This window comes from Mesoplodon mirus (assembly GCF_964341445.2).
Source record: "Mesoplodon mirus genome assembly, chromosome: 16".
NCBI classification, from domain to species: domain Eukaryota; kingdom Metazoa; phylum Chordata; class Mammalia; order Artiodactyla; family Ziphiidae; genus Mesoplodon; species Mesoplodon mirus.
Genome location: NC_138992.1, coordinates 21,230,379 through 21,247,888, shown reverse-complemented (window position 1 = coordinate 21,247,888; position 17,510 = coordinate 21,230,379). Strand labels below are relative to the sequence as shown.

At 41.0% G+C, this 17,510-nt stretch overlaps 1 protein-coding gene across 1 annotated transcript; it reads left to right on the top strand.

Annotated features, from left to right (window-relative positions):
* Positions 1 to 12,291: 12,291 nt before the first annotated feature.
* On the top strand, positions 12,292 to 17,052 carry AARD (alanine and arginine rich domain containing protein; the record flags this gene model as incomplete). The annotated part of the gene is made up of 2 exons (XM_082601197.1): positions 12,292 to 12,618; positions 16,474 to 17,052. 2 exons carry the CDS (start codon positions 12,292 to 12,294, stop codon positions 16,612 to 16,614), a joined length of 468 nt encoding a protein of 155 aa, XP_082457323.1. The 3' UTR covers positions 16,615 to 17,052.
* Positions 17,053 to 17,510: the final 458 nt, after the last annotated feature.

Genomic DNA, 17,510 nt, shown 5'->3' with positions numbered 1-17,510 from the left:
CTAGTCACATGGATTTGCTGGTTTCCCAGTGCATGTAAAAGTTATGTTTACACTGCACTGTAGTCTATTAAGTGTGCAATAGCATTATGTCCGGAAAAAAAGTGTGCACACCTTAATTACAAAATGCTAACTTTCATCTGAGCCTTCAGCGGGTTGTCATCTTTTTGCTGGCAGAGGGTCTTGCCTTGATGCTGATGGCTGCTCACTGATCAGGGTGGTGGTTGCTGAAGGCTGGGGGGGCTGTGACAGTTTCTTAATGCAAGACGCCAATGACGTCTGCCACGTCAATTGACTCTTCCTTTCATGAATGATCTCTCTGTAGCATGCAATGCTGTTTGATAGCATTTTACCCACAGTAGAACTTCTTCCAAAATTGGAGTCAATCCTCTCAAACCCTGCCACTGCTTTATTAACTAAGTTTGTTATATTCTAAATCCTTTGTTGTCATTTCAACAGTCTTCACAGCATCTTTCTTCAACAGGAGTAAATTCCATCTCAAGAAACCACATTTTTACTCACCCATAAAAAGCAACTCTTCATTCATTAGAGTTTTATCATGAGATTGCAGCAATTCAGTCACATCTTCAGGCCCTACTCCTAATTCTAGTTTCCTGCTATTTCTACCACAGCTTCAGGTACTTCTTTCACTGAAGTCTTGAACCCATCAAAGTTATCCATGAGGGATGGAATCAACTTCTTCCAAATTCCTATTAATGTTGATGCTTTGACCTCTTCCCACGAATCACGGATGATCTTAATGGCATCTAGAAAGGTGAATCCTTTCCAGAAGGTTTTCAATATACTTTTCCCAGATCCATCAGAGGAATCACTATCTATGGTAGTGTTAGCTTTACAAAATGTAGCTCTTAAATAATAAGACTTGAAAGTCTAAATTACTCCTAGACCTATGGGCTGCAGAATGGATGTTATATTAGCAGGCATGAAAACAACATTAATCCCATTGTTCATCTCCATCAGAGCTCTTGCGTGACCAGGTGCATTGTCAATGAGCAGTCATATTTTGAAAGCAATCTTTTTTTCTTTTTTTCTAAGCAGTAGTTCTCAACAGTGGGCTTAAAACTTCCAGTAAACCATGTTTACTGGATGTGCTGTCATCCAGGCTTTGTTGTTCCATTTATAGAGCACAGGCAGAGTAGATTGAGCATAATTCTTAGAGGCCCTAGGATTTTTGGAATGGTAAATGAACTCCGGCTTCAACTTAAAATCACCAGCTGCATTAGCCCCTAACACAGCCTGGAGCCAAGCATTGACTTCTCCTCTATAGTTACGAAAGTCTTAGATGACATTTTCTTCCAATATAAGGCTGTTTAATTTACAATGAAAATGCATTGTTTAGTGTAGCCACCTTCACTAATGATCTTCGCTAGATATTCTATATAACTTGCTGCAGCTTCTGCATCAGCACTTGCTGCTTCATGTTGTACTTTTATGTTATGGAGACGGCTTCTTTCCTTATATCTGATGAGCCAACCTCTGCTAGCTTCAAACTTTTTTCTGCAGCTTCCTCACCTCTCTCAGCCTTCTTAGAATTGAAGAGAATTAGGTTCTTGCTCTGGATTAGGCTTTGGCTTAAGAGAACACTGTGGTTGTTTTGATCTTCTATCCAGACAACTAAAACGTTCTCCATGGAAGCAATAAGGCTGTTTTCCTTTCTTATCATTCTTATGTTCACTAGAGTAGCACTTTTAATTTCCTTCAAAACATATCTCCTTTTATATTTAGTGTGGAAATAAAGCTGTGATGTTCTTCTCAAACTATAAACTGACAGTCTAAAATTATATAGTGTCCTGCATATCTGCTTTTATATATTCTGTCAATAAAAAAACAGTTACTGTTATCTATATTTCATATATACTCATAATTCATTTAATCTAATGAAAGAGCAAATGTATTTGGACAGTTACTAGAAATTTTTTGTACCTTCCAACAACTAGATTTTTCTTGTTTGAGGCAAGTAAGCTTCTGCACATCTCTGCTCAGAAACGATACAGTAAAATTTCAATATACCAGAACTCTTAGTCCTCTGGATGCTTACATATGCACTCTATTTTTAGAAAAAGGAAATAAATCAAAAGGATAATCAGATATCAAGGCTTTCAAAAAGGCAAACACACTAGTCTTTTTGGATTTCTACATTTATTTCTCAAACTACACACCCAAGATAGCCCAGCTTCCTCTCTGCTCCATGATATCTTTATTCTAGGACCCAGGGTGAAGGAACTGCCTGCCCTGGGACATCGCTGGAAAACAGAAGAGGGTAGATTGTGTGATGGCGCCTATAGATTTTGCTGGGAAATCACACATGCCCCATCTGCTCACAGTTCATTGGCTTAAGCAAGTCCTATGGCCAAGCCTGAGGTCAGTGGAGTGGAGAAATATAATCTCCCCACTGCCAAGAGGCAGAGAATATTGTAAACAATAATACAACTCACCATACACACTTAGAAGATGTGATTGAAATGATTATACTTGTTCCATATGATCACTGACAATTTTAAATGGTCATCCAACCTATTGGAATGGGCATTGTCCAGCCTGGATTCACTGTTGTAGTTCAGACCTGACTCAGTTTCCCTGGCAATCCTAATACCAATTCTCCTGTATCTTTTAGATACACAGTACTATGATGCTCACTAATGTGATGTTTAGAAACATGTCTCTACAGCAAGAACCCCATCATATCCCTTATGTGAGAGCAGAGATTACATTTATGAAGGGCCTACTTGGTTCCGGGCACTCCTGTGTGCTTTAGTTAATCTACTCAGCAACTGAGTGAGGAGGAAAAGATTATTTTCATTTTACTTGTGAACAAACTGACCCAGAGAGCTAACATAAAGTCAAATGGCCAGCAAGGAGTGAAGCTGGGATTTGACACCAGCATTTTGACTCCAGAGTTCTGGCAAATTAAGCTAGAAAGACAATGACTATATCTTGGACATTCCACAACCAAAAAGGACTTTTTGCCAACTATTAGCCAGAAAACAGAATGACCACGCTCCCCACAGACTCTCAAATGATTCAAATCACTAAGCTGTTCACTGAAAAAATTACAAATATTTATTTTAAGGTTTATAAGGAAAAACCTCCTTTCTCTGAAGCCTAGAGAAATATTTGTTTCTTTTTTGCACAGAACACTCGGGGACATTCCATGTGTTCCATGTGGGAACACAAACCCATTGCTTAAAAGACTAATTGTTCAGAGTGGATGCTTGAAGAGGAAACGAAGAAGTGGAATTAAAGCTAAGGTTCCCAAAGTACAGCTAAAGAACACACAAAAGAATTGGGATCCAGGTTTCCCAGGGAACAGTGAACAGGCAGAAAAAAAAAAGTAGAAATGAGTTGCAACAAAGGTAGATATTAACTGATGAATTTATGTAAAGACATTTAGAGAGATTAGGATACTGCGTAGGGAATTTCAGACTTTTGTTTTGCTGCTGTTCTGCATGAATTAGGAGTATGACATGTGCATTCAACCTCCTGTTTTTCAAAAGGACTGAGAGAAGGTGTCCTTGCTAAACGTAAAGGTGGAAGCAGGATGACACTTAGGCTAGGGAAGAATTGGTTTAGGTAACTGGAATAAAAGAAATACAAAGTTTTAACCTTCCTTAGCTCATTTTTAATGATTCTGCAACTGTATACTGCCTGATACGGTATAAAGGAAAGAGCATAACCCTTGGAGACATACAGATCTGGAATCAACTCCTCTCTCAGCCATTTCCTTGTCTACTATATGACCTTAAGCAAGTCTCTTACTTTCTTTGAACTTCAGGTTCCCATATGAAAAACAGAACAAAACAAACTTAACACAGGATTTTCGTGAAGATTAAGTAAATTGTATACAATTTATATCTGTATCTATATCTATACTTTTGTCTATATCTATAAATATATATCTGCATCTATACTTGTGTCCATGTCTATATCTATAGCTATATAGCATTTAAGAGGTGCTCTATGAATGTTAATTGCCTTCTGCTTTGCTGTATTAATCAATTTATTAATGAATTTAACCAGTATTTGTTAAGTGTTTGTTTCATGCCAGCATAGAGGTGATGAAAAGGTGATGAAGACCCAGGTGCTGTCCTTAAGAAGCTAAAGAGAGAAACAGACATACAGACCACATGATTCCAGAAATCACATGGTTTCAGAAACTTAGCTGAGACTGTTGGGTTCAGGCACTGTCAGCTGGCTGGACTTGGGGTTGATGTCATGACCTGTCATCGCATCACATGCACTTTGCACAAATGCATTGAAGAAATATGCTACAAGGACAGGAGTTATTTTTCTTTTCATTAGCAGATACTGTGCTCTTTTCAAGCAGGCCTGATTTATCATTTTGGAGTCGCTCTGGAGAATTTCATAAACTGACATGATATTCCACGTTTGTTTCAGCTGCCTGGCTGGTCTACTCAGATCCTTCCTCCTTATCTCTCTCCCCTTCATCCTTCTCTTTGTCCTGATGCCTTCTGTTTCTTTCTCTCTCTTCTTTTCATTCATTTCACAAAGTTTTATGTACTGCCTACTAAATGCCAGATACCATTTTAGGCACTATTTTAGGGATATAGCAGTTAACAAAAGAAAGTACCTGTTCTCATGGAGATTATATTCTATTAGCAGACAACAGAAGACAGATGAGAAAACAAATAAATATACAGCATGACAGTTGGTGCAAGTATTAAGGAATAAAACGAAGGGCAAAAACACAGACGGGAGTGGAGGCGTGTATATAGGCTAATTTAGATCAAGGGAGGTCTATCTGATGAAGTGACATTTGAGCAGAGACTTGAACACAGTAAGGGAACGAGCCACTCATGTATCTGGGAGAAGAGAATCCTAGGAAAAAGGAATAACAAAGCAAAGGCCCTGAAATGAGAACAGTAAAGAGACCAGGGTGGCAAGATGGAGTAAGCAAAGGAGAGAGAGGAAGGAGATGAGATCAGAGAAATGGAGGGAATGCCATTTGGGATGAATTATAATGGGCTTTGTAGGCTATGGTAGAACATTGGATTTTGTTCTACGTAAGGTGGGAACACACTGGAGGATCTTGAATGAAGAAATGACATGATCGGCCACAAGGAGAATAAAATAGGGAAGAAAAAGAGGGCAATTATAGAGTAGGGAGATGTGTTGGAGGCTATGACAATAGTCTAGGGGACAGGGAGTGGGAAGATTAGGATGATAGGAGTTAGATGCTCTTTGATTCTGGATATACTGCAAGGTAGAGCCTACAGGATATGCTGATGAATTGCATGTAGGGTGAAAGAGGGAGAAGAAAATTGTGGGTGATTCCAAGATTTATGGTTTGGGTAACTGACAGAATAGAATTTCCATTTACTGAATTGGGTGGGGGGTACTGAAAAAAGAATATATTAAGGGATGCAGGTAATCAGCGTTTAAGAATGAGATATATTAAGTTGAACATCCAAGTAGAGATAGAGTTAGAAGAGAGGTCTGACCTAAAGATAAGATTTTGAGATGTCAGCATTTCATATAGATCATAATAAAAGCCATGGAAAAACAAGAATATAGATATATACATATATGTATAACCAAATCATTTTGCTGTATACTTGAAACTAACACAATATTGTAAATCAACTATACTTCAATAAAAAAGAAATAAAATACTTGCAAATCATAAACCTGATAAAGGGTTAATATTGAAAATATATAAAGAACTCAAACAACTCAGTAACCAAAAATAAAAAGCCATGGAACACGATGAAATCACTCTGCAGTGAAGGGAGATAAAGTAGAGAAGTGGTCCAAGGACACAGCCTGAGACGTTCTAAAGTTCTCAAGGATGAGAGGAATCAGTAAACACGACTGAGAAGGCTGTTTGACAAAAAGCTTTCAGGGGTCACTGTCTTTCATTGCCTGATGTCCAGTGTTTTGAAGTCAGTTCAATAATATATTTGGTGCTTCTTGGCTGTTTCAGATAGGAGGATAAATCCAGGTCATGTTACTCCATCTCTACAGGTCACAGAAGTCCTGTATTTGTATTTAAAGTATATCTCTTTTAGGAAGAATATATTTGGTTCTTGCTTTTGCTTAATCCAGTTCAACATCTCTGCCTTTGAATTGGAATATTTAGTACATTAAGGCTTAATGTAATTTTTTTTTTTTTTTTTTTTTTTTTTTGCGATACGCGGGCCCCTCACTGTTGTGGCCTCTCCTGTTGTGGAGCACAGGCTCCGGATGTGCAGGCTCAGTGGCCATGGCTCACAGGCCCAGCCGCTGCACAGCATGTGGGATCTTCCCGGACCAGGGCACGAACCCGTGTCCCCTGCATCGGCAGGCGGACTCTCAACCACTGCGCCACCAGGGAAGCCCTTAATGTAATTTTTGATATGATCTAATTTAGGCCTACCATTTACCAAATGTTTTATATTTGCTCTCTCTGTGTTTTAATCTGTATCTCTTTTCCTGCTTCATTTTGGATTAATTTAATGTTTTTAGAAGCACATTTTAGTTTATCTACTGGCTTTAAAAGATAGACTTTATTTTTAGAGCAGTTTTAGGGTCACAGAAAAATTAAGCTGGAAGTACAGAGAGTTCCCATTACCCCCTGCCTCTCCCCAGCCACATAACCTCTCCCACTATCAACATCTTGCACCAGAGTGGTATATTTGTTATAATCGATGAACCTATATTGGCATATCATTATCACTCAAAGTCCATAGTTTACATTAGGGTTCATTTTTGGTGTTATACATTCCATGAGTTTTGACAAACGTATAATGACATGTTTCCACCATTTCAGTAACATACAGAATAGTTTTACTGCTCTAAAAATCCTGTGCTCTGGCTATTCATCCCTCCCCACCCACCAATCCTGGTAACCACTGATCATTTTACTGTCACCATAGTTTTGCCTTTTCTAGAATGTCATATAATTGGAATTATACAGCATGAACCATTTTCAGATTGGCTTCTCTCAATTAGCAATATGCATTTAAGATTCCTCTATGTTTTTCCATGGCTTGATAGCACATCTATTTTTAGCTGAATAATATCCAACTGTCTGGATGTACCACAGTTTGTTTATGTATCCACCTACTAAAGGACATCTTAGCTGTTTCCAAGTTTTGGCAATTATGAAGAAATCTGCTATAAACATTTGTGTTCAGGTTTTCATGTCGATGTAAGTTTTCAACTCCTTTAGAGTTGAAGACCAAGGACCATGATTGTTGTGTCAGAAGGTAGGAGTATGTTTAGTTTTGTAAGAAACTGCCAAAGTATCCTCCAAAGTAGCTATGCCATTTTACATTCCCACCAGCAAAGAATGAGAGTTCTTATTGCTCCACTTCCCTGTTAACATCTGGTGTTGTCAGTGTTTTAAATTTTGGCCACAGAATGCCCAAATACATTATTGTTTTAATTTGCATTTCCCTACTGACATGTGATGTTGAGCATCTTTTCATATGCTTATTTGTTTTTCATATATGTTGATGGTGTCTGGTGTCCAGGTCATTTGCTCACATTTTAATTGGGTTATTTTCTTATTGTTGAGTTTTAAGAGCAGTTTGTATATTTTGGATAACCGTCCTTTGTTAGATATGTCTTTGGCAAATATTTTCTCCTAGTCTGTGGCTTGTCTTCTCATTTACTTGACAGTGTATTTTGCAGAGCAGAAGTTTTCTGTTTTAATGAAGTTCAAGTTATTATTTCTTTCATGGATCATGCCTTTGGTGTTGTATCTAAAATGTCATCAACATACCCAAAGTCATGTAAATTTTCTCTTACATTATCTTCCAGGAATTACAGTTATGCATTTTGGTCTATGATCCGTTTTGAATTAATTTTTGTGAAGGGTGTCTGTGTTTAGACTCATTTTTTATTTTGCATACAGATGTCCAGTCATTCCAACACCACTTGTCTGTATGTCTTTTCTCCATTGTGTTGCCTTTGCTCGTTTGTCAAAGATCAGTTATGTGGGTATATCTCTCGGCTATGGTCCATTGATCTACATGTCCATTCTTTTGCCAATACCACATTGCCTTGATTACTGTAGCTTTACAGTAAGCCTTGTAGTCAAGTACTGTCAGTCCTCAATGCTATTCTCCTTTAATATTATGTTGGCTATTCTGGGCATTTTGCCTCTCTACATAAACTTTAAAATCTCTTTGTGTATATCCACAGAAAACTTGCTGGGATTTTGATTGGCATTGCATTGAACCTATAGGTCAAGTTGGGAAGGACTGATATCTTGACAATACTGAGTCTTCCTATCTATGAACATGGAGTATCTCTCCATTTACTTAGTTAAGTTGTGAGTTCTTTCAGCAGAATTTTGTGGTTCTCCCCATATGGATATTTTGTTAGATTTATACCTAAGTGTTTTTCTTTTTTGGGTGCTAATGTAAAAGGTAATGTGTGTTTTAAATATCAAATTCCAGGGAATTCCCTGGCGGTCCAGTGGTTAGGACTCTGTGCTCTCACTGCTGAGGGCCTGGGTTCAAATCCTGGTCGGGGAACTAAGATCCCACAAGCCATGCAGTATGCCCCCCCCCAAAAAAAATCAAATTCCACTTGCTTATTGCTGGCATATAGGAAAGTGATTAGCTTTTGTATATTCAGCTTGTATCCTGCAACTTTGATATAATTGTTTATTAGTACCAGAAGGGTGTTTTTTGTTAATTGTTTCAGATTTTCTACATAGACACTCATTCTAATGGCTTTTTAGCTATACCTCTTTGCACCATTTTTTTTAGTGATTGCTCTAGGCTTTAAAATATATATACCCTTAATCTTTTACAGTGTACTTAGGGTTAATACCTTACCACTTCATATAAAATGTATAATAGCTCCATTCATCCTCAAGATTACTTATTCTGTAGTTACTATATTATATTGATACATCTAAATTCATTATAAAGCACAGAAGACAATATTATAATTTTTTCATTTAACAGTCATATGTTTTTTTTAAAAAATTAAGAGGACTGTAAGTCATTTATATGTATATATCTAGGTATTTACAATTTCCTATACTCCTCATTCCTTCCTAAAGATTTGAGTCTCCCTCTATTACCATTTTACTTCAGCCTGAGGTGTTTCCTTTAGTATTTCTAACAGCATAGGTTGGCTGGTAACAAATTCTTCTAATTTTCTCTTATGTCATAACATGTTTATTTTGCCTTTGAAGGATATTTTTGCTGGATATAGAAATCTATGTTAATTATTTTCTTCCTGAATCTAAAAAAATACTGTTCTAATATCTTCTGGCCTTCATTTTTTTTTACTGACAGGAAGTCAGCAGTCATTTCATTGTTTCATGTATGTACCATATTTTTCCTGTGGCAGATTAAAAATCTGTGCAAATTTTTTGATACTCCTTACTTCAAAAGGCAGAGCCTAATTCCCCTCCACTTAAATGGGGTCCAGACTTAGATACTTGATTCTAATAAACAGAATGTGGTGATGCCATGTGACTTCCAAGACTAGATCATAAAAATATGGTTCAGAACACATATAAAGAGCTTCCATCTGGCTGTCTCTCTCTGTCTCTGTGTCTGTCTCTGTCTTGTTCTGAGGTAGGCTGGCCACTACATCATGAGGGCACTCAAGCAGTCCTGGTGAACGGTCCACATGGAGAGAAACTAAGGCTTCCCACCAAACACCAGCACCAATTTGCCAGCTATGTGAATGGTCCACCTTGCAAGCAGACCCTCCAGCTCCAATCACATCCAGCTTCGGATAACATTTGACTACAATGTCATGAAAGTCCCAGATCATAATCTAAGCTGTTCCCAAACTCTTGTCCACAGAAACTGTAAGAAATGATGTTTATTATTGCTCTAAGCCACTAAATTTGGGGATAATTTGTTATGCAGCAATGGATAACTAATACATATCCTAACACAAATGTCTCTGCATATTATATTCACTCTGATTCACCAATGCTTCCATTCATTTTACTTGTGTAAAAGAAAACAAAATTGTAAAATTCAAGATGCACCACGGCTGAAAAAATTGATCTATGGAAAAAAATTAATTTGTGATAAAACCAATCTATTCTAAAACACCATTTGTCTTACTGGTTTACTTTCACAGCCTGAGCACTCTGTATAATACTTGGTATATAAATAAGATATTAAATAACTACTGCTGAATGAATGAATTTGTTCTTTCAGGCTTTAAGCTTCTGGAGGACAAAAACTGTGCCTTATTCACCTTTTTATCTCCCTTACATGGGACAGTGCTTAAATGAACATGCACCGTTCACTGTTTGTTGAATTAAATCAAACTTAACTGAAATTCTTGTTGAAGAAAATGATCTGGAAACAGAAGTGAAAAATCACAGCATAAAACTAATTTAAAATATTTCTGGACTTCACTGGCGGCGCAGTGGTTAAGAATCTGCCTGCCAATGCAGGGGACATGGGTTCGAGCCCTGGTCCGGGAAGATCCCACATGCCACAGAGCAACTAAGTCTGTGCGCCACAACTACTGAGCCTGTGCTCTAGGGCCCGCGAGCCACAACTACTGAAGCGCGCGCGCCTAGAGCCCATGCTCCGCAACAAGAGAAGCCACCGCAATGAGAAGCCAACGCACCGCAACGAAGAGTAGCCCCCACTCGCTGCAACTAGAGAAAGCCTGTGCGCAGCAACAAAGACCCAGTGCAGCCATAAATAAATAAATAAATAAATAAATAAATAAATAAATATTTCTACTGCACATTGATTGGTGCTGGTTTTCAAGCCCCACCACCTATCACATACATGCATAAAACCCACAAATTTAAAAAACTTAAATATTTAAATTTATTTCAGTTAGTTAGTTCCTAGTAGACCATATGGATTTTCATAATTTCCACCAATAGAACACATCCTCAAATGTTTTCTAGAGAATCTTTATGACAAATATACAATGATAGGTATATGACTGTGCTTAGGTTGTAAACTATTGTAAGGTGGCAGATTGAATTTGGCAGATTATCGGCAGAATTGGTAACCTGCACTGCTCCTTATCCAGTTGAGCCTTAAGCCATTTCTGTAGAGTTGAATTTTATGAGCACAGGGAATTTGAACATTCAGTCATACAACTGAGCAACTTCTTTTCCTCTTTGGGAGGTAGTGTGTATCCAAGGTGTGTCTCAGTGGTTCAGAGCACAAGCCAGACTTCCTAGGTGCAAATCCCAGGCCCACCATTTACCAGTTTTGTGATCTTTGCCTTACAGCTTAACATCTGCCTTAGTTTCCTCACCTGTAAAATACAGAAACTAATAGTACCTTCCTCACAGGGTTATTGTGAAGATAAAATGGGTTAATATAATGCCCGACACACAGTAAACACTAATCACAATTAGCTCTTACTGCCCTCAATGCCAGTCACGGACTTGGAACATTGCAGGTGACTTGTAAATCTTTATTAGACGAATGATTAATTCTGGGAGTACTGTATGGACATCTCTGCCCCCTTTCTGGGTGGGGGGGGGTAGGTATTTGCATTCTATGATCACACACAAATTTTGATTGTTTATTCCTTTTTAGAAATTCTCGATTAGATCCAAAAGAGGCAGCTGATTCTGTTCATTGATAAAGGATATACAAGTAATATTGGCACCTGATTACACTGAATTGGGAATTAGAAAGTAACACACTCTGGAGTAAGAGGAATTTTTATTTTTCATTTTAACCCCTTCACAATGTGAAAGTGGCAGAAAGGTGTCAACTTTGAAAAGAACACGGAGTTTCAGAATCGAAGTGTCTTCTGCATTGTTGGGCTTGTGGAAAGATCGTTCTCTCTAAGTTTCAAACAGGGCCAAGCTTCTCCCACTTGACTGTGGGCAACGCCTGGGATTGGTACGAGGCCTAATCAGACTTTATATCCACAACACCTGTCACAGTGCCTCACAGTCGGTAGAAAGCCAGAGAAAAATATTTTACAGGGCTGAAATATTAATAGTCGAGGCAACCAGGGCCTCAAACTTTCCATCCGTACCTCAACTTCCACCTACCTGGATGGACCCAAGTCTTCCCTTAGAACGACATTCCAAGGAGCAAGAAAAAGGGAGCCAGTTGAAACCTCTTCTCGGAGTTATGGGAACCACTTCCTTGTCTGTTGCTAAGGAGGGAAGAAGGACAGAGATGAGGCTGGGGGAAAGGAGCGCCTCTGCACGGCGGAGCAATAGCCCCGTCCCACTTGGCAGTGGTCCCGCCGGTTCCATGAGTTACCCCGCCCCCAACCTCACCCGCCCTCATCTCGCACTTGGAAACAAACCCTTAGCAATACAAGCCTGGAAGCCTGGAACCCGGCGTCTCCGAGATGTCCCTGGGGGACTCCAGCCGCCGCAGAGAGGGAACTTCCCGGGGGCCCCACGGCATCCTAGTTGGCGCCGGGCTCAGGCCCTCAACCCTGCCTCCCTCACGAGGCTTCCCCGGAGGCGGCGAGAGCGTGGCCGGTCCGGAGGAGGCCCCAACCGCCAGCCCGCTGCTGGAAGACCTCAGGCGGCGGTTGGCGCGCGCCTTCCAGCGGGCAGAGCCGCCCGTCGTCTCGAGGCGCTCGCGGGAGGAGGAGGCGGCGGAGGCGGCGCGGAAGGAGCAGAGCCGGGCGCGCGTCGAGAGCGCCCTGGCCGGGCTGCGCGCCGAGCTGGTGAGCGCGCTGGCGGCCGGCTCTCGGGGCCGCCTCTCCTTCCTCCTCTCCCGGGGCCCCCGGCCGCGGGCCGCGCACGTGCCCCACCGAGGGCTATGGGGGGCCGAGCGCCGCTTTTCCCAGGGAGAGGGTGAGGCCGTGCCGCGCGGGCGAGCTGGGCACCGGCCGTCGATCTTCCCCGACCGTGCCGATGCTCCTGCCTCCCAGGCAGCATCCAGGAGGGAAGCGGGGGAGGGGAGGGGTCCGGCAGGACCCGAGGTGCTGGCTGGCTGTCGAGGGCTGAGTCTACTAGTGACACACCCGAGACCTCCATCACCACCCCTCCCCAACTTGTTCTATATTTTCCTACTACATAGAAAGTTCCCTCTAGGGAACTCATAGTACGTGCACGTTATGGGGCTCGGAGGCGGAAGTTTCAATGAAATGAACTCACGGGATGGATGGAGCGAGTCCATCAGCAACTGTTTCTTTTATTCTGCAAGTTTTATCTTCCCCCTGGGTAAGAATTCAGAAAACAGGAAATGATAATAAGGTATTCTGTAAAATTGGAGCTTTTTAACAGTAGGCAGGGGGAACTGTAGGTAAATATTTTAGTTACTGTTTTGTGATTTAAACAATTTCCAAGTTAGGTACAATTTGAAAGGGACAAAATGAATAAGAGCAACTTAAGCTTTAAAACGGTGCTGCCTATGAATATGTGTAGTGGAGATTTGGAAAGTTCTAGTCTTTTGCATTGAATACTAATAAAATGTTAACCACTACTTTAGAACGGATTCAACCATCAGTCAGTTGTCTGATTTAAGAATCTTAACAGTTTATCTTGTTTCTGAGTTTAAGAAGGGCAAGAAGGTAGTCAATTTAATTTTACCTGTGTTAACAATTTGAATCTGACAAGGTATGTATTAATTCTGACCCAGCCATATCGGAGAAACACATGGTTTTCTTCAGATACCTGAGCAGTGGCTGGGCGAGAGCCCTCATTAGTAGAGATGGCCTGGAGGGGTGTGCTATGGATGAGGATGCCCACTGGAAGGCTGAGACCGGGCTTAGTCACCCTGTGCTGCTGACCTGGGGTGTCACCATCCCTCCTGTAACTCAGCTGACTCTTTTTTTTTTTTTTTTTTTTTTTTGCGGTACGCGGGCCCCTGTTGTGGCCTCTCCCGTGGCGGAGCACAGGCTCCGGACGCGCAGGCTCAGCGGCCATGGCTCACGGGCCCAGCCGCTCTGCAGCATGTGGGATCCCCCCGGACCGGGGCACGAACCCGTGTCCCCTGCATCGGCAGGCGGACTCTCAACCACTGAGCCACCAGGGCAGCCCTCAGCTGACTCATTTAAATCAAGTGAAGAAATTGTATTCAGTAAGCTCCAAGGCACTTGAACCTTCACATTCTAACTAGTCGTTTTAAGTCGTAGGAGTTTTAAGCAAGTAATGTACTGGGGGTGGGGAGGAGGTGGAGAATAAAATTCCAAATAGATGAGGGTTCAAATCCCAGCATTAACATTTACAGGCTCTGCTCTCACTGTTCCTATTACTTTAGGAATGCTAATTAGCAAGTTTGGGTTTCATCTGTAAAATGGAAATAATAAGCTCATAGGATCACTGTAAGTATTGTATGAGATAACGTCATATAAAGTGCACAGATCATAGACACTACTCAGTGGCTCTTACTGTGTTTTGGTTGTGCCCCCAAAGTGACAGATACATAGGCATGGAAGATCAAGGGTTTTTCTGGTAAGGAGGCAAAGAATGTCACACATACACAGATGCTGTGTTCCTGAGATATAGATCACGGTCAACATCTTGGCCAACCATTTCACCATTGTGTGTGGCCAGTCATGAAGAAGCAAAAGAATGTGGATCCTCAACACCATCACCACTAGAAGAAGCCAATTTGATAATGGGCCATTAGCCAGTTTTCTGTAGGAACTGGCACCCGTCCATATGTGTATGTCCACACATCATCTTTTAGGGTGGTATTTGTGTAAGGAACAATGATGAACAGGTCCAGTTAATTTAGAGACATGTTGCTATTTATGAAATGTTATTTATGCTATTATTTGTTGTTTGATTTGGTCTTCTTAGTGGCTTGCATTGAATTCCAGGGCCTGTGAGTGAATTCCAGGGGTTCTATATACCTAAAATTGTATGCCAAATTTTGTATGCACATAAAATGCACTTCTTTCCTCAGAGTGGGTTCATAGCTTTCATCAGATTCTCAGTGGTATCCATGAGGAAAGAAAATTAAGGAACCATTGGTGTTTGACTTTCCTAAACAGGTGTGAGTTACACATACTTTGTTTTGCTGAGATGGTGAGCCATTATCAATAATTTAACTGCTTGATTCTTGGCATGAAAGTATAGGATGGGTGTTCACCAGTTTCTCCATTTAGTCATTCCTTCACTCAGTCTTTTAACAAACACACAGAGAACCCACCATGTTGCGTGAGCAGGCAGTGCACCCCTAGCTGGGGATACAGTTATGAATAGGAACAAACTGTGCTCAAAATCATCAGTCTAGTGTAGGCTGAGTGCTAGGAGAGGCACATGTACAGAACGCTGTGGAAGCACAGATAAGGTGAGACAGAGAAGGCTTCTAAGAAGAGTTGGCATCTGGCTGAGCTCAACAGGAAGTGGGTGGCAAGGGGCAGAGCGGGCAGAAGATGTGGCTCAGTACGACGTGTTTATTCTGGGACAGGCAAAGTTTCTGACCAGCTGCAGTGGGAGCTGGTGTGGGAAGAGGGCCAGGAAGTAAAGCCGAAGAGTAGGGCAGGTTTACAGGGCGTCCGTGCCACACTGGAGAACAGGAGCTTCCTGTAGGCAAGGTGCCAGGGCTTCTTGTGCTAGGGGTTATGTTGTTACTGTCTGTTGGCTGGATGTTCATTGACTTTATTCTCTGCAAATTCTTGCTATCAAAGAAATGGTTCCAGGTGCTGAAGAATGAAGAAAAATATGTCAGAGGAAAACTGAAAGAACTTTTATCCAGTGACTTTATTTTGCAAATTAGGAGGGGACTGCCCATATTTGCTTTTTACCAGCAGAATGTCCTGGTTCACCTTGGGGTGGTTTCTTTCGGTGAGTTGATGAGGGGTTTTCAGCAAAGAGAACAGGGTTCTCATGAACTGCATTAAACAAGACCCTAATTGAAGAAATATGCAAATAGTTGATTACTAGTTTTCAACTATAATGCAAAGATTATGTTGGACTAAGCTTTGTCAGACTGCCTCTTAGGTACATTGCCCGAGAGATCGATCTATTTCTTAATACATGAGGACCTTCACAAACACCCACTGGAGGGAGGGTATAAATCAGCCTTGCTGTGTAACAGATTTCACTCTACAGTGAAAATTGTTAGATTCTATAAGTACACATAAAGGGGTTATTAAATGTTTTGCTCAACAGGGTGACCATTTAAAATCCTAAAAACTTGAAATGACAAGTAATCAAGTAAATGGGCCCAGGTCCTGAAAGCTCAGGTGGCCCTGAGCAGTTATCCTGGAGCTCAGAAAGCTCATAAGGATAAATGATTTCCTCGCAGATCACATGCCATTGCTTGGAAACAGCCTTCTATGCGCAGGAATTTTTCAAATGGACGGCTCTGTGCATGAGCTTTTTTTGTTTTCATTGCAAGGCCATTTCAAAAGCTATTTGTATATCTGGATTTTACCTTGTCGTATAGAAAGTCAGTTTTATAGTCGGGCCAAACAGTCAGAACTGGAGAATAAGATGAGAAATACATCTTTCTTGATATCTTATTTTCCTTTCCTACAAAGTACTTATTTTTCCTGTGCAGAGAGCAGTTTCATTTGATCCATATCTCAGGCTAATGAAAATCCTTATTTTTTTCTAACTTTTAGCTGGAAATGCATTTCCAAAATTGCCAGCTGGCCAGAACTTTGCTGGATTTAAACATGAAAATGCAGCAACTGAAACAGTATGAACTGGAAATTGCATCAGAATTGCAAAGCTCGGAAGATAATGTCGTGAATTTGGAATGAGGAAACAGCACAGAAGAAGATCTGAACCCTAAAAATAACATAGACAGCTCCGAAACAATTCTGACAGTAACATCATGGATGCTTTGTGTAAGACTTTAGGGGCAATTTTTAGGCCAAAAACTTCGATGCCATGGGGAAGTGACAGAAAACATCTACCAGAGGGGAGAGAAAATGGTATGTTGTCAGGTTTTAAAGTTATGTATTCATTGTTTCGGCTGGGAAATAGAAGGAAAAAGAATGTACTGAAGAATGCCTTAATGCCGATTTCCAGCATTCTGTATCTTGTGCCATCTTAACTTTCTGATGTTATCTGAACTTTCAGAATCTGTGTTTGTTTTTGTTCTACTTGATTATTCTGGATTTGCCTGCCCAGTTAGCTGTTCAGTAGCCTTTCCTTCCCGTCCTGTCCCCTTTTTGGAGAATTACTTCTTCCTAGATTCCAACCATACCCTTCAGGTGGAGTCCACCATTCAGGGTGTCTCACCTCATTGGATACAGTCATGCAGATGGAGGCAGTTTGATCAACTTGGCCTCAGGAGTTTTTGAACTTGAACTAAGGAGCGGATGAGTATTAGAAGCTGACGGTAGAAGCTGTGGAACGGAGGGGCTTGGAAGCTGCTGGTGGCCACCATGTGAGAGGATGGAATCTCTGATACAGGAGGTCGGAACAGCACCACTTAGAGCCCCAAAGGGGGGGACAGAGCTGCTCTTCCTTGTCTCAAGGGTGCAGCTGCTTAAATCCCCAGCCCTTGCTGCCATTTGGATACATGAAAATCCTCTAACAGCCTCCTAATACCATCTCCTTTTGCCTAAGTCAATTGAGTTGGAGTTTTATGACTTGTACGCAAAAGGTTCCCAACTAACACAATTCCTTTGTTAAGCTTTTAGGAGTTAAA